At 47.7% G+C, this 16293-nt stretch overlaps 4 protein-coding genes across 4 annotated transcripts; 3 read left to right on the top strand and 1 right to left on the bottom strand.

Annotated features, from left to right (window-relative positions):
• The first annotated feature begins 60 nt into the window (after positions 1-60).
• On the top strand, positions 61-2920 carry GGS25DRAFT_495281 (Vps52-domain-containing protein). The gene is made up of 2 exons (XM_049261427.1): positions 61-860; positions 938-2920. Exons 1-2 carry the CDS (start codon positions 386-388, stop codon positions 2482-2484), a joined length of 2022 nt encoding a protein of 673 aa, XP_049115722.1. The 5' UTR covers positions 61-385; the 3' UTR covers positions 2485-2920.
• Positions 2921-2971: 51 nt separating this feature from the next.
• On the bottom strand, positions 2972-5497 carry GGS25DRAFT_495279 (uncharacterized protein). The gene is made up of 3 exons (XM_049261426.1): positions 4701-5497; positions 4487-4627; positions 2972-4400 (listed from the first exon to the last, which is right to left on the bottom strand). Exons 1-3 carry the CDS (start codon positions 4894-4896, stop codon positions 3547-3549), a joined length of 1191 nt encoding a protein of 396 aa, XP_049115721.1. The 5' UTR covers positions 4897-5497; the 3' UTR covers positions 2972-3546.
• A 1342-nt stretch (positions 5498-6839) lies between these two features.
• Positions 6840-12041, top strand: GGS25DRAFT_495277 (uncharacterized protein). The gene is made up of 5 exons (XM_049261425.1): positions 6840-7426; positions 7559-8695; positions 8758-9275; positions 9330-9652; positions 9713-12041. Exons 1-5 carry the CDS (start codon positions 7193-7195, stop codon positions 11515-11517), a joined length of 4017 nt encoding a protein of 1338 aa, XP_049115720.1. The 5' UTR covers positions 6840-7192; the 3' UTR covers positions 11518-12041.
• A 430-nt stretch (positions 12042-12471) lies between these two features.
• Positions 12472-16050, top strand: GGS25DRAFT_328054 (uncharacterized protein). Its single transcript, XM_049257878.1, has 4 exons — positions 12472-13153; positions 13214-13711; positions 13772-15735; positions 15791-16050. The coding sequence occupies exons 1-4, from the start codon at positions 12689-12691 to the stop codon at positions 16035-16037; spliced, it is 3174 nt and encodes a 1057-aa protein (XP_049115719.1). The 5' UTR covers positions 12472-12688; the 3' UTR covers positions 16038-16050.
• Positions 16051-16293: the final 243 nt, after the last annotated feature.

Here is a 16293-nt window from a genome sequence, read left to right as displayed (position 1 = left end):
TCACCGTCTTTTTCTGTGCGACTCGGGAGAGGCTGTGACACGGCCTTGCCTGCTTTCTACATGTACATACCTAGGGTAGAAGGGAGGCTCGACAACTACCTACTTGCACCTAATAGAACAAACGAATAACCTTATTGACTCAGAACCCTGTTAATATCGTGAAAGGGAACCAACCTTGGAAGAGAATCGCTTTCAATTTTCTAAAAAAAAAAAAGGCAACTAATCTATATAACCTCGATTAGATAGACCATTGATAATCGAACCGCGTTTACACCATACACCATCCAGTCATTGGTTTACCGATCCGGGCCATATCTACCTAATTAATCAAGTCATGACGCCGTACAACTCGTAGCCCGACCTTACTCTCCTTTACATTTAGAACATGTGGCTCGATCGGCTTGCCGGTCAGTCATCTTCACCATCCTCCTCCCAACCGGGCAGCCGCTCCTACTCCCCTGCCCCCCGGAAAACCCCCAGCGGCTTGGGCCCATACATCACATCACAACAGCGACCGGGCATTACTCCGAGATCCTCCTCGCTTTCGTTAGCATCCACCGAATCTTCGGTTTCCTCATTCTTAACATCTTCCCGGAGGGCTAATGGCTCGGCCTTGAAGGAATCAAAAACCATATACACCGGTCCCGACCCCGAAGACATTCTCAGTAAACTTTTGGGAAATTATGGACAATCTACGGCAACGGCCACAAAGCCCGTAAACAGCCCTGTCAGCTCGATATCCGCCGAAGATCTCGAGCTTGATTTTGATTTTGGCGGTTTATCTATTCGAGAGTTGGCATTATCGGAAGAGGCGGCAGTAGACGATGTCGGTGTATATAGACCGCAGGCAGCTGAAGAATGTATGCACCCTTTGAATCCAGAATACAGTCCTTATTATGCCTATAATGCTCATCATGCTCATATCTCCCCTTGTTAGACGAACGAGACAAGACCAAGTTTGAGGATTTACACCGATCAATACGAGCTTGCGACGAGGTATTAGGCTCGGTGGAAGTCAACCTAACGAGTTTCCGAAATGACCTGGCTACAGTGTCCGCAGATATTGAGACTTTGCAAGCACGATCGACCGCCCTGAATGTGAGGCTAGGAAATCGAAAGGCGGTGGAGAAAGGCCTCGGGCCCGTGGTCGAGGAGATTAGTGTATCCCCAACGGTAGTCTCCAAGATCGCCGACGGTCATATCGATGAGAGTTGGGTCAGGGTTGTTGCCGAGATCGATAGGAGAGCCACTGCGCATAAGAAAAGCATATCGAGCGCACAAGGCAGTAAAGGGTTACAAGACCTAGGCCCATTGCTAGAGAAACTGGTGCTGAAGGCTATCGAACGAATACGAGACTTTCTCGTTGCTCAGATAAAAGCCCTTCGTTCACCGCATATCAACGCGCAAATAATTCAACAACAGAATTTTCTTAAATTCAAAGATCTCTATACTTTCCTCCATAAGCACCACGCAGCCTTGGCTGATGAGATATGTCTGGCATATATGAATACCATGAGATGGTATTATGCGAACCAGTTCGCACGATACGAGAACGCCCTCAAAAAGATCAAACTACACTCCCTAGATAAGGCAGATGTGTTGGGCAATGAGGACACCTCTCGGAAAGGCACTGTCCTCTCCAGTTCAAAGATTACTGGCCCACCTCACGATGCCTTCAACTTGGGTCGGCGGATCGACCTTCTTCGCACCCATAACCAAAGCGCTCTCTCTTCATACCTGGCCGAAGAAGACCAGTCTACTCACTACCTCGAAGTCCCTTTCCGGAACTTCAACCTCGCCCTCATCGATAACGCGACGGCCGAATACACCTTCCTCGCCTCGTTTTTCTCGCCCGCCCTGAACTATTCTACCATATCGCGCCATTTTACCTACATTTTCGATCCAACATTCCAGCTAGGCCATACCCTAACGAAGACCCTAATAACCGACACGTACGACGTCATCGGGGTCCTCATGGCCGTGCGCCTCAACCAGCACTTTCAGTTCGAGCTCCAGCGGCGCAAAGTCCCAGCCGCAGACGGCTACATCAACGGCACGGCGATGCTGCTGTGGCCGCGGCTGCAGTACGTCATGAACGCGCACTGCGAGTCGGTGCGCTCGCTAACCTCGGCCCTGCCCAGCCGCCCCCCCACCTCCAAGTCAGAGCAGAGCAAGCTCTCGGCCGCCCCCCACGTCTGCACCCAGCGCTTCGGCCAGCTGCTCCACGGCATCCTGGCCCTCAGCACCGAGGCCGGCGACGACGAGCCCGTCGTCACCAGCCTAAGACGTCTGCGTACCGAGGTCGAGGCTTTCTTGACCAAGTACAGCTCTGCGTTCGGCACCGACACGCGCAAGCGCGAGCGCTTTCTTTATAATAACTATAGTCTGATTCTTACGATCATTAGCGACACGCATGGCAAGCTGGCTGTGGAGGAGCAGGAGCATTTTGAGGGGCTGAAGGCGGCTTTTCAAGAGGTTGTGTGAGGTTTGTTGTGGTTTGTTTGGGACTTGGGCCTTGTGGTTTTTTGCTTCTTCTTGGTCAGTGAACCTACCTAGGTTAGGTACCCTACCCAGTCCACATATATATATATATAGAGGTTGAGGTTGGGGAGGAGAGGGGTTGTGGGTGAGGGTGAGGGTGAGGGTGAATGGATGGATACCTACCTATGTACATACCGATATATTTATATATGTAGGTAGATAGGGGGATGGGATGGGATGGATGGGTGGGTGGGTAAGTGAGAGATCACTTCGCCTTCACGCTTGAATTACTGACTACCTATTTACTTGCCTACCTGCCTCCCTAGATACTTCCTTACTTACCTAGGTACTGAGGCTGAGGCTCAAGATAGTAGCCTGAAAGGAGAATGCGGGTACAAGAATTTGACCTGTCAGAATCGTACATGGGCTGATCTGGACACTTTTTCTTTTCTCCCTTTTTTGTGTCCTGTGTCTTGTGTCTTGTATTAGGTAGGTATGCACGTGTGTTCATAGTATTGTTTAATGCTACAGTACATACATACATACATGTGATGTGTTTCCTGCCATGTGGTTTATGACCAGGCTGGAGCTCCCAATCCTCCTCTCCTTGTCTAATGTTTGTAATAACCTAACAATACATAAAAGTTTAGGTAGGTACATGTTAAGAGAAGAACAAAACAAAGCTCCAATACATAAAAAAAAACCCCCCCCAAAGCCTTCCCTCAGAAAAAACAACAAAAAGAAAAGGGGACCAAAGGCTCCCCGTGTGCTAATCTATGAGTGAGTTGGCTGTCTGTGTGATGATATGATGATACAAGCCTGGGATGTGATGTGTATGTATATCTCACTCAGCCAAACACCAACTACCCAGCTAACTAACTACCTGTCACAATACTAACCTGACAGATAGGTTAGGTAGGCAGTGGTAGTAGTACTTAGTAGTTCATACGCCCCTTCTATACCCCTATCCGGATAAGCCTCTAATATTCCACATCCCGTTCCGTTCCGTCTCTCTGTCTAGTAGCAGTACCTGCATGTGGTAGTCATCCCAACCACGGGCCGATCCTAGAAGTACCCGTTTGGAACCAACCACGTGGCGAGCTTCGACCAGACGGGTGCGTCGCGGAAGTATATGGCGCCGAGGCCGATGACGACGGCCATGATGACGGTGCGGTTGGCCCACACGATCTTGAGGGTCTTCTCCTTCGTCTCGGCCCACCGGAGCTCCCTGTGCTGCTTCTGGAAGTACGCGTGTCCATCTGCGAGGTCCTGGACGGCGGATACGCGGACGTCACGAGCGGTTTTGAGGGTGCTGGCGCTCGAGATGGAGCACCGCCAGCTGCGCAGGGTCTCGGGCGGGTGGGCGGTGAAGAGGCTGGCGGCGTCGGTTATGACGGATTCGATGTCGAGATCCGCAGGCAGCTTCGAGAGGGTGAAGTGAAGCATGTCGGGCTCATCGTGCTCGAAGAGCTCGTCGCGGCGGCGCAGGACGATCTGTGCGAATACATAGAGGCTGAAGACCTGCTCGCGTGCCAGCAGCACGTCAAAGAGACGGGCGATGTCGCTGTAGTGCTGCACGTTGTGCGCAAACATGGTCAGGGTGTCGGACAGCGCGAAGTACGGCTCAATCCGAGACAGGTGCGCGCACAGCGCGGGGTCTACTGCGTGTAGGATGTCTGGGATTAGTCTGAGCTGTGCGACGGCAGGCGCCAGATTAGGGAGCATGAAGTCGCGGATGCGCAGTGCGGATAGGCGCGCCATGGCGGTGGCGCGTAGGGGTGGCGGTAAGACCAGGAGGAATACCTGACAGATGTCATGGTAACCTTGAAAGTAGCACAGATATGGCTGTCGCCTGAGGACCTCTGTGATGAGATCCGAGAGCTCGGACTTCTTCCGGCCAAGTTGCTCCGGAGTATCATCTAGCCAGTAAGATCAGTTCTCTGTGTATATACCTAGGTAGGTAGGTAGGTAGGAAAGTTTAAGGGAAGGATGAGATATGCTGTACCGTTTGGGTAGTATACGAAGCTTCGGTCAACGTCGAGCTTGACTTGGTCCTCGTCCCGATGTCGCGGAAGCGTCTTCCACGAATCGGATCCCACCTTTTCTCCCGCATGGTCGTCCACATTGACGCCGAGGAGCACCGGCCCTGTTAAAGAACCTTGAGCCTCATAATCTCCATTTGAAACCGGGAAATTGGTAATGTTCCGCAGGAAACTTACATGCTTGGCGACGTATGGCGTCGGAGAGGAATCCACCTCTTGATACGGCTAGGAATTGGAGAACGTGGATATTCTTGCGTGAGCATGCATCTAGGATGCGGGTTTGCTTGTAATCTCTCGTGGATGCATTCTCATCTACATCCGAGTAGTCGCTCTTCTCCTCTTTGACTTCAATATCCTCACATTCCCAGGCCATGAAGAACTACTCCGACCCGACAGGCCTTACCCTTCCCTTTCTGCCTTTCTGCTGCAGGTCAGGTTGCCTCACTTGCTACCTTGTGCGACTGTACGGACAAATCGCATGCTGGTTTTCTGATAAAGTTGTAGTTGTGGCATCTGATACCAAGAAACGAGGTATGGCCCCCCCTTTCTTTTCTTTTCTTTCTTTCTCTTTTTCTTTCTTTCTTTCTTTCTTTCTTTCTTTCTGTCTGTCTGTCGTTCTGTCTTTCTGTCTTTTTATATATGTGGTATCTTCACACAAGAACAACAACCCGTATGGATAAAGTGGTGCGTAATGAGTTGAGAGTTTAGATGGTTCCAATTCACACAATACCTTGGCAAGTGAGATTCGAAACTCCCTAACTAGTTATCAGGTATTTTGACCAGGAAAGTCTGTCCCCAAAATGATCCGTATGAAAAGGCAAAATAATGAAAAAATAATGGTTGGAAGGGAAGGTATGTAATATGAGTACTAGGTTAGGTATGTAACAATTGTAGTACATAGGTAGGTGGCCCTACCGCCCTAGAGGTGTAGGTGGGTACATGTGGTGGTTTTAATCTGGGGTTCGACTCTCGAGCCAGCTACGTGGGAACAAGTAACGGGACAAAAAAGATCTCCAGGGCTGGCAGTGGCGGCTGCCCGGCGAGCTAGGCAACTGGGCAGCTAGGATTAGGTACCTGGTACCTAACTAGTAGTTAAAAGTTAGTGAAGTAACACTTGCGCCGCTACGTGCAGGTGCCTGGGTGCGGCCCGTGGAGCTACAAGCCTGCAACGCTAAAAATGATGCATATGATGATAGCACATCGAGTTCGTTCAACAATTTAATTGTCCCATCCACTTTCTTTGTCTCGACAACTTTGACAACACTGAAACTTTCAACGTTTTGGTTAGAATATAGACAACAGCACATCATTCAATGTTAATATTTCCAAGGTACATGCACGAATGCGTGTGAATCTCGATAAGCAATGCTACATGCTAAATCCCTAGGTTAATACTCTTAGGTTAATGCCTAACTATGCTTATGTGCATACGTACCTAGGTAAGCTATGAGTAGATCATATTTGGCCTTTAGATCGCGACATCTTGAGCAAATACATGCATGTAACTATACCTAATACTATGTATGCACATTCCATTCATACGACTGTCTACTACATATGTATATGTGATCTCGTACGGATCTGATAACTTATACAATAGTGACAGTTACATTGCTATCTATCTGTTTGTATTGTTGCCACTATTCCGATATTATCTCTTTTAAGACAATATTGACATTGAATTGTACAATACATACATGCATGAGGGGTATCTACCTCATATGTAATAATAACAATTATATGTAATATGTAATAATTAGGGAAACTTGAACCCCTCCACGCCGCCCATATACATATAGACTTCAGCAACTAGACGGTTCTTGCACGGCAGAATTCAACTTTATAAATATCTCCAGCTGGGGCTCATATCTTACTTAGACTTTACACACTTCATAATGTCAAGTAGACAAGGACGAAGAAAAAGAAGAGCATTGAAGGAGAGAAATCAATCAAACGACATTCAATATTTGCTAGGTACCTACTAACTACTATGTAGTAGTATGTACGAAGTATTTCTTCCCCGCATAGCTTATTGATGATGCCGCAACCTGCCAACCTCAAACATTGAACCCACTAAAATACCTACTAGGTACCCTAGGACCTAGGTACAATTGTACCTAAGTGAATACACCTACTACGCCGTACCCGTGGGGACATCAGCTCAAGGCTCCAGATTAGCTACTCCAGATCTAGACCCCTTCAATTTGATCTCAAAATACATTAACCTAACCTAGGTACTTGTTCTGATAACTTGAGCCTACTAGGTTAGGTACATCCCTAGTGCTAAAGTTAGGCCAACCTTCAATCCCAAGCCGTTTCCATAGTGATGTCTACACGTGTATGTACTCTTACCTTAGGTACAAGATAGGAGGAACATCGAAGCTCTCATACATCTGACAATGCTGGCTTAGGGATTTACCAGACTGCGTCGTAGTGGCCACTATCATTACCATTGATATTACCATTGATATTACCACTACCTTGGTACCAACGCCGAATTCAACACCTCACTTCTCTTCTATGGCATATACTTTTATTTCACCTACGATTTCAACACCCTAAGGATTACATTCAAGCATTACCTACTAGGTACTTTTAACTAGAAGAAAGAGAAAGAAAAAAAGAAAACGAACCGGTGGCGTAACATCAAACCTCTCAAGCCGTTGAAGATGTCGCTTGAAGGTTACGTTTTTGAAAACGACGAGTGGGTGTCACGGACAATCTCTGCTGATGAGCTTCTGAGAGCTAGTAACCCATCTAAGCAGAGGACGGAACGTACGCCACTTACAAAACCACCAACATGTGGCCTGCTTGCGAGAACCATAGTCGATAGTCCTATCATTAGATGGGTGTTACCAGTACAGCTTCGATCTGCACGTTATAACGATGTTGCCTTGATTGGTGTATGTCTATCCTCCCCCTTCTCTCTTTCTCTTCTTTGCCTTTTCTCCCTTCTTTATCTTGGCTATGGAGGCCGGCACTACTCAACTTATCATGGCGTATGTGAACGACTTCGTATGCTGACGTTCAGCTAGGATCACTCTGTCCAAATATGCGAGCTTGCAGGTGGCCGTGATAGACAGCTTCATGATATAGTCAGAAAGCAAGACTTTGGGTCTAGAATACGAAATGCTGTCGTCATGGGCTCCCCTCAATATCCCCGACGGGCTAGTCAGACTACCGGATATTACTCTTCAGTCAAATCTGAAGATAGTGATGCGGAAATGATTGACTTGGGTACCACGGCCCCTGGCTCCCAGAAGGTAAACTCACTACTCCCTCCCCAATTGTTGGTTTTGGTCCTTGAGCGAGGTGACTTGGTGTTTTTATTTCTGCAGCAAGGGCCGGGTCGCACTTGGGAATTTGTTTCTTCGATCCACCAGCTGTCTGAACAACAACTTGTTCGCCCTGGGTTCCATATGGCGATCGACCCGTCCTCTCAGTTTCTAGCTCTAGCATGCTCTGAACACATCTTCATCGTGCTCCAACTTCAGTCGATGGAAACGTTACGAACTCTATACTCCAAAGGCCATCCTCTGAACCCAATCAAAGATAAATTCACTCAAGCTGCAATGGGTATCATTCACAAAATCGAGTTTCTCCATCCTACCCATGGAAACGAGATACAAGTGATCTTAATGATCATTATTGTCCACCCTAAAATCTCCAGGATGGCGATATATGAATGGGACAGCAGGTTCGGTATAGAAGATACATTCACCGAAGAGAAACTAGGCTACAAGCTCAAAGATGAGTATCGTATGCCTTTATTAGTCGTCCCTCTTAAGGTCAAGAACGCCTTCCTAGTAATCACTGAGCGAATTACGGCGATATGCTCAGATATACTAGGCGGTGGCCCTTCATTTGTCGAATTTGAGTTGGTGAACAGGGGCGACACTGAATTGCACCATGGCACTCGTGAGCCGCTTTGGACAGCTTGGACCAGACCTATAAGACACCCTCCATACCATGATCGGAAAGATGTTATCTATTTGGCAAGAGAAGATGGCCTCATTAATTTTCTCGAGTACGGCGATGAATCCGAGATCGAAACGAGTGTCAGTATGGGCTCCGTGGACTGCAATATCGATACAGCCTTTACATGTCTTTTCCATCTTTTTGGCGACGTTTTAGTCACTGGCGGAGATTCTGGCCCTGGTGCTGTTTGGAATGTTAGTGATTTCGTTCTACCCCTTGTTGGATTGTTACCTGCAACTAACATTATCATCTACAGGTTGAAGCAAGACAGTCTCCCCAGAGAATTGGCTCCATCCCCAACTGGTCTCCAACAGTGGATTTCGCTGTGACTAATGACTTGGCTAATGGAATCGTTGAAGGGCACGGTGATAGCTCTGGCACCGCACATCAAGTAAGCAACGGGAATATCATTCCCTTGCGACAAGACAAGATATTCGCATGCAGCGGTAGAGGAATAACCGGAGCAATTACGGAATTTAGATATGGAATCCAGGCTAGAATTGGCCTAGATCTTACATATTCCTCTTATATCAAGCAGTGCTGGTCCATCCCCGACTTCAATAATATTGCGCAAGATGGCTTCTTGCTGCTGCTCGCTCTACCTAACGAATCCACTGTCCTACATCTATCTCTGGATCTATCCGAGGCATCAGAGAAGGACCAAAATACTACTCCATATGATCTCTCCTCAAGGACATTAGCGGTTCAGAAGGCTAATGGTTTGGTGGTGCAAATCACCACGAATTCTATTACAGTCGTGAACTTGAATAGCTAGTAAGTTCTTCCAGGCCAGGATCATCTTCGCACATTTATTAATGAGCTTTACAGTTCTCGAAATTCAACAAGCGAATTTATGCCACACTCTGACTCTGCCGTAGCAGATGCAGCCATTGGGAACGATACAATCGCCTTAGCAGTTTATACCGGGCCCAAGTTTAGTATCGTACTACTCAGCATTGTCGGTCTTGAGCTTTCTGTGAAGCACACCTTTGATGTTGAAGGCGAAGTAACTTGTCTAGCGGTAGAGACGGTCGCTAACAGTCTGGTTATTCTGGCCGGCCTCTGGCAAGGGGGAGACCCAGCCCTGATGATACATCCCACTGAGCAAGGACAGAATTCTGTGGCGCCCATGCAATTCATGCTACAATCAGGTAGGCCACCCTCAGAAATATCATGCTCGAATGGTACTAACGACTATGTCAATGAGATAGATACGGGCCATAGCACCGAAAATACCGCTGCTAATGACACCGCTCGTGCATTAACTAGTATTGTCTATCTCGGAGAGAGATCTGGAAAGGCGACCATCGTAGGAGGGACCAGAGACGGCGACATAATCACCCTTGAACTCGATCAATCGCAGCCCGGAAGCCATAGAATATACCGGGATAGGTTTGGCATGTCGCCATCTTATGTTTATTCTGGAAATGTCATTGGAGACTCCAACTCAGTCTTTGTCTGCAGTGATGCCGAACTTGCGATAATGTCTACCTATGTGACAACCAATCACGGTAACCATTTCGAGGAAACATACCGCGTTTGGCCGACTGAAGGGGATAGACCTAGCATGTCCTCTCCGTCGATCAATGCTATAGCGACATTGTCTGAACAAATCCCCGAGTGTGGAGAACCGACATTGATAATGATTTCGGGACCACGAATCATGGTCACCGAGTTGCAACGCCGGCCAAAGCCGGTCCCGCGGTATTTCCCCATAGGAGGATCTCCTGTCAAAATCCTCTACCATTCAAAACTAGATGCTCTGGTTACCATTGTTTCGAAAAATGAGATACCATCTCTGCATTTCATTGATCCCGCTACGGGATGTGATTTATCTCAGCCGCTAGAGAGAAAAAAGCTTCCGAGCGGTTATAGTTACTCCGATGTTGACTATATTACAGGCCTAGGTAATGAAGACTTCAGAGCTGTATCTCTTACTACATGGGCATACAAATCCGGTGGCATTCACGGTGATTGGATTGTTCTTGCGCTACGCAAGGGAGCTCGTGCGAGTCTCCTCTTAATCATTTCAGCCGAGACCAAGACCATAACAACCGAAACTGGCATGTCTCGGCGAGTACGCTTCTGGACTAAATTCGAGCGAAAGTTCCGAGAGGGCGCCATATCGTCGGTCGCAACGAACGAACAGGGTGTGTTCATATGTGCCGGAAACAACGTCCAGTATCACGTCATTGAGAATGGTAAATTCACAGTTGTGAAGCGCCACAATTTACCATCCCCGGCATCTTGGATGCAGGTGATAGATGGACGGCTCAACGTGCTTACCACCAAGCACTCACTTGTGGTTCTTGATTATGCAAGCGAGTCACTTTCTGACGGAAAGCAGATGGTTCGATTACACACGGATGACACTTGTCGGAGTAGCTTACATTCCATCGAAATTAGCACACCGTCAACCTCTATGACCATGCTATCTGACCCGATGTGTGGGATTCATGGCTTATGGACCCCCTCCGAATTTGAAAGACCACTGGCCCTCGTATTCCAAGCGGAACTTCAAGCTTCCGTGAGGAAATTTGCCCAGGGATATACTAGAACTTCATGGGGATTGTTTAAGAACCGCCCACGATATGGCTGTTTTCAAAGTGGATTTCCCGGATCTGATATTCTAGGACTTACTATTGATGGATCATTACAACACTTCTCGTTGCTGAGCGAGGATGCTTGGCGATTCCTGAGATTCATACAGAATCTTGCGCTAACGTCGACCGATATATGTCCGCATGCTTCTTCCGATCTGCAAATCGACGAATCTAGTTTAGAGCCGAATATGAACCCGAAGATAAACCTACAGGTCGACGGGAATATACTGCAGCGCTGTCTTGACAGACATGCGTTAGAAGGGTTAGCTTCGAATCCAGAGCATCTGCAGCGGATTCGGGAACTTCTCAAACCCTTAGACGAGGACAAATGCTTATCCTCTTCGGATGATGATAAGACATACTTTGAATTGGCTTACAAGATTCTCAAATACTATCTATTGCCAGTTCTTTGATGGCGCCGGCTGTTGAAAACAAGGAATAGAAGGGTTGGGATAGAGCAAATATCTAATACAACTAACTCTTTGACGATGAGATGAACTAAGAAAGAAGGGCAGGCATTATGACGTTTGATTACTAGAAGCAAGGTGTTTTCCGTGGGTTAAGTGCTTTAGGATAGACATGAAAAAAAAACTATTCTACGTTTGTATCTGGGTTTTGGGGGTAAGCTGTGTGATGAATCTGTACGCTGAGGGTAAGTAAGATTCCAACGATGTTCACCGGTACATATGAACAATGAGGGTTGACTTGTACACTACACTAAATGCAATTACGTTGAAGCCTCTGGATGGTGACAGTTTTGATTTTGATGAAAAGAAAATAGGGGTTAGGGGTTAATGTACTTGTACCTAGGGCAGGCAGTGCCACGGCTCACTGTGCCAGCCTGCCAGGCACTTCAGTGTTAGTACCTATCTTATCGATAAACAGTCAAGTGTCTTCGCTTAATCTGACCTGTTAGCCATCAATGGTAGCACCCACCGTCATCATCATCTAAAAAACCGCGATTACCCCACCACTTATTAGTACCCGTGACTAAGGAATTAACGGCCCTAACCCTTCATTGTGAGAAACAACCCTTGTAAGTTCAATTTTCAAGAAGTTGTTTTTTTTTTCTTTTTCTTTTTCTAACGTTCCCATGAGATCACCGCTAACAATAACATTGAACGACTCTCTCGACTATATAGGTTCCTAGGTACCCTAGATTGGTCCATGGTCCATACTTATGACTTACATAAGTGCATGATCGTAGTAACTTACCCTGGTATTTTGCCGCTTTTCCCGTTCCAGGTTCCACGTTGAAATACTGTACCTACCCTGTAAGGCTCCCAGGTAGCACTTTGCCCCTCGCCTTCTTGCTGGTCACTCACTTTGCAGGGCATTTCACCCCACCGTCCTTCATAGTTATCTCAATCTCAGCACTATAATTATACTGCAGCAGAGAGTAACTCCACACAAATCCATACACATATTCCATATTCACATTCTCGCTCTTTTATAAAATCCTGTTACTCTTAATCAATTCACAAGATAACAAGATCACGAGATCTTTAATTGTGCATTGGTATAATCTTATTTCTTGCCGTGTACACTACCTCTCTTCACGCTTCCGTCACTACAACCGTCAAAATGCCGCCTAAGAAGAAGGGAAACAAGAAGGCGGATGATGATTGGGAGGCAGAATTGGGCGAGTCGATTGTACCTTCAAACGGAGATGCCACCACTGCCACCGCTGCTGAACCAGAGGAGGATAAAGAGGAGGAAGATGCACCCGTTGGTGGTCTCATGGCCATGATGAAGAAGAACCGAGAGAAGCGCAAGAAGAAGGGTTTATCCGAGGATTTTCACGATGGTGAACGTACTCCTGCTGCGGACCCTGTACCTGACAAGGCACCTGTAGAGGCGACAATGGATGATGAATTTGCACTGCCTGAGAAGAAGGGTAAGGGTGGAAAACAGAACAAACAAGCCGCAAAGCCCGCGGCGGCCGCCGCTGCCGGCGACGATGAGTTTGGCGAGGGTGGAAGGATGTTGACTAAGGCCGAGAAAGAAAAGCTCAAGCGAGAACGAGAGAAGCAGAGAAAGAAGGAGCAGGTGAGTCCAACTTCAAAGTGTGTTTTACTTCTATTCACCAACTGACTTCCAAATTACTAGGCTGCCAAAAAGAAGACTACAACACCTGCCCCTCCTACGAAAGCTGCCGAGGCTGCGAAGCCCGTCGTCGAGGACAAGAAAGATGCAGCTGCGGCCGATGCCGCTGGGAAGAAGGGAAAGAAGCTCCCCGCACACTTATTAGCTATTCAAAAGCAACAAGAAGAATTGCGACGACAACGAGAAGAAGCAGAACGCATTGCCGCCGAGGAGAAAGCTCGTCTAGCAAAATTGGAGCAAGAGGAAACCGAAGAGAGCAAACGAAAGGAGGAAGAGAGAGCTCGCAAGAAGCAGAAGGAGAAGGAGAAGATTGAGCAACTCAAGAAGGAAGGCAAGTTTTTGACCAAGGCGCAAAAAGAAGAGAAAGCCCGCAATGAGAGGAAGCTCCAACAAATGATCGCTGCTGGCATTAAGGTCGGTCCGTCCGAAGAAGGCGGGGAGGATAAAAAGAAGAAGGTCGTCTACGACAGCAAGAAGCGTGGCAAGAAGGCAGATCAGAAGGTATTTGGATTAGTTTGTCTTCCCTCCCTTCATGAACTATTACTGATCTTATAAAACTAGGTTGATGAAGAGAAAGTGTTAGCCGAAGCCGCTGAACGAGCAAGACAACAAGCCGAAGCTGCAGCCAAGGAAGCTGAAGAGAAAGCTGCCAAAGAGGCTGCGGCGGCCGAGGAGGCTGCTAAAGCTGCCAAGGAAAAGAAGGCTGCGGAGAGTGATATTGACGACGACTGGGAAGCCGCCGCGGCTTCTGGGGATGATGTCAAAGACAGCTGGGATGCCGAATCGGGCGACGAGGCCAAGACTTTACCTTCTCGACCTAAGCGTGGATCTGACGAATCCGAATCCGAATCGGAAGAAGACTCCTCTGAAGATGAAGCACAGACAGCAGCACAGGCTGCAGAAGCTCAGCGGAAAAAGGAGGCCGCCGAACGACGAGAGAAGGCTCATCAAGCCGCCCTAGCTGCTCGATCCAAGGACAACCTTCGTTCACCTATCTGCTGTATCTTGGGGCATGTCGACACAGGTAAGACGAAGCTTCTAGACAAGATCAGACAAACAAATGTACAGGAAGGTGAAGCCGGTGGTATTACGCAACAGATTGGTGCCACATACTTCCCCGTTGATGCTATCAAGCAGAAGACTATGGTCATCAACCCCGATGGCAAATTCGAATTCAAGGTTCCAGGTCTTTTGATCATCGATACACCTGGTCACGAGTCTTTCTCAAACTTGAGATCCAGAGGTTCATCTCTTTGCAACATCGCCATCCTAGTTGTCGATATTATGCACGGACTCGAACCTCAGACGCTTGAATCGATGAAAATGCTTCGGGACCGAAAGACGCCTTTTATCGTCGCACTCAACAAGATTGATCGTCTTTACGGTTGGAAGAAGGTTGATAACAACGGCTTCCAAGAGAGTTTGGCTCTTCAGAGCAAGGGCGTCCAGAACGAATTCCGAAATCGGCTCGAGGAGACCAAGCTCGCCTTTTCTGAGCAAGGTTTCAACGCCGAGCTCTATTATGAGAACAAGTCCATGGCCCGAAATGTGTCTCTAGTGCCCACTTCGGCCCACACTGGCGAAGGTATTCCAGACATGTTGAAGCTGATTATTCAGCTGACTCAAGAGAGAATGGCTGGCTCCTTGATGTATCTCTCGGAAGTGCAAGCCACAGTTTTGGAAGTCAAGGCAATCGAAGGCTTCGGAATGACCATTGACGTTATTCTATCCAACGGTATCCTCCGAGAAGGTGACCGTATAGTGGTGTGTGGTGTGGAGGGTGCTATCACAACAAATATTCGTGCGCTCTTGACACCTGCCGTTATGAAAGAACTCCGGGTCAAATCCCAATATGTACACAACAAAGAAGTCAAGGCCGCCATGGGTGTCAAGATTAGTGCCCCCGGTCTTGAGGGCGCCATTGCTGGATCGCGACTTCTTGTGGTTGGCCCTGATGATGACGAAGAGGATCTCGAGGAAGAGATCGAAGCTGATCTTAACAAGCTTTTCAGCCGTGTTGCTACTACCGGACGTGGTGTCAGTGTCCAAGCCTCGACTTTAGGATCTCTCGAAGCCTTGCTAGACTTCCTGAAGGATTGCAAGATCCCAGTGGCAAATGTTGGTATCGGCCCAGTATTCAAGCGAGATGTTGTCCAATGCGCCACCATGCTTGAAAAGAGCCCTGACCTTGCGGTCATGCTTTGTTTCGATGTCAAGATTGACAAGGAGGCGCAGGCATACGCGGAAGATAACGGTATCAAAATTTTCACTGCCGATATCATCTACCATCTCTTTGACGCCTTCACGAAACATATGGATGAGCAGTTGGAGAAGAAGAAGGAAGAATCCAAGATGTTGGCTGTTTTCCCTTGCGTTCTCCACACTGTCGCTGTCTTCAACAAGACAGGCCCCATCGTCATTGGTGTTGACGTGGTAGAGGGTAACCTTCGAGTCAATACGCCTATCGCTGCGGTGAAGTCGAACCCCACAACGGGTGCCAAGGAGGTTGTCAGTCTCGGCAGAGTGTAAGTCAAAATAATTATTGTGAGACATTTTGTTCTGTAACTAATAGCTGTGTAGGACTTCCATCGAGAGAGATCACAAGCAGATTCCAGTCTGTAAGAAGGGTCAACCGTCGGTGGCCATCAAGGTTGAGATGGGCGGTCACCAACCTACCTACGGCCGACAACTTGAAGAAAAGGATGCTCTGTATAGCTTGATATCTCGTGCCAGTATCGACACACTCAAGGAATTTTACCGAAAAGAGGTGACAAATGACGAGTGGCAACTCATCATCAAGCTCAAGCCGTTGTTCGATATTAATTAACCCACCTAGTACCTTAGGCAGGTATCTAGGCTGGTTGGTAGATAGGTTGCAACCGAGCTACATGGTCGGGAGTATCCACCGACCATGTTTTGTACAAAATGGAAACGTTCATCTGATGATGGTTGCATGGCTTTTTCTTGTATTTATGCGAGGCTGATACTGGAGGGGGGGGGCTACAACAAAATGGTTTTGCATGAATGGAGATTTCACGCATTCTGATACGACAAAAAGATGATAGCATCAATCAATGCCTACC

Source organism: Hypoxylon fragiforme (genome assembly GCF_022984875.1).
Source record: "Hypoxylon fragiforme strain CBS 206.31 chromosome Unknown GGS25scaffold_6, whole genome shotgun sequence".
NCBI lineage: Eukaryota > Fungi > Ascomycota > Sordariomycetes > Xylariales > Hypoxylaceae > Hypoxylon > Hypoxylon fragiforme.
The sequence above is the reverse complement of the archived record's forward strand: the minus strand, read 5'-3'. Positions and strand labels throughout refer to the sequence as shown.

What these genes read in the sequence shown, in the direction of transcription:
- GGS25DRAFT_495279 (XM_049261426.1), bottom strand. Translation starts at nt 4,896, where the DNA reads ATGGCCTGGGAATGTGAGGATATTGAAGTCAAAGAGGAGAAGAGCGAC. An exon ending in CGCCATACGTCGCCAAGCAT is followed by an intron (nt 4,628 to 4,700) that starts GTAAGTTTCCTG and finishes GTTCTTTAACAG; the next exon opens with GGCCGGTGCTCCTCGGCGTC. An exon ending in CTTCGTATACTACCCAAACG is followed by an intron (nt 4,401 to 4,486) that starts GTACAGCATATC and finishes CTTACTGGCTAG; the next exon opens with ATGATACTCCGGAGCAACTT.
- GGS25DRAFT_495281 (XM_049261427.1), top strand. Translation starts at nt 386, where the DNA reads ATGTGGCTCGATCGGCTTGCCGGTCAGTCATCTTCACCATCCTCCTCC. An exon ending in ACCGCAGGCAGCTGAAGAAT is followed by an intron (nt 861 to 937) that starts GTATGCACCCTT and finishes TCCCCTTGTTAG; the next exon opens with ACGAACGAGACAAGACCAAG.
- GGS25DRAFT_495277 (XM_049261425.1), top strand. Translation starts at nt 7,193, where the DNA reads ATGTCGCTTGAAGGTTACGTTTTTGAAAACGACGAGTGGGTGTCACGG. An exon ending in ACGATGTTGCCTTGATTGGT is followed by an intron (nt 7,427 to 7,558) that starts GTATGTCTATCC and finishes ACGTTCAGCTAG; the next exon opens with GATCACTCTGTCCAAATATG. An exon ending in GCAATTCATGCTACAATCAG is followed by an intron (nt 9,653 to 9,712) that starts GTAGGCCACCCT and finishes TCAATGAGATAG; the next exon opens with ATACGGGCCATAGCACCGAA.
- GGS25DRAFT_328054 (XM_049257878.1), top strand. Translation starts at nt 12,689, where the DNA reads ATGCCGCCTAAGAAGAAGGGAAACAAGAAGGCGGATGATGATTGGGAG. An exon ending in AGCAGAGAAAGAAGGAGCAG is followed by an intron (nt 13,154 to 13,213) that starts GTGAGTCCAACT and finishes CCAAATTACTAG; the next exon opens with GCTGCCAAAAAGAAGACTAC. An exon ending in GCAAGAAGGCAGATCAGAAG is followed by an intron (nt 13,712 to 13,771) that starts GTATTTGGATTA and finishes TTATAAAACTAG; the next exon opens with GTTGATGAAGAGAAAGTGTT.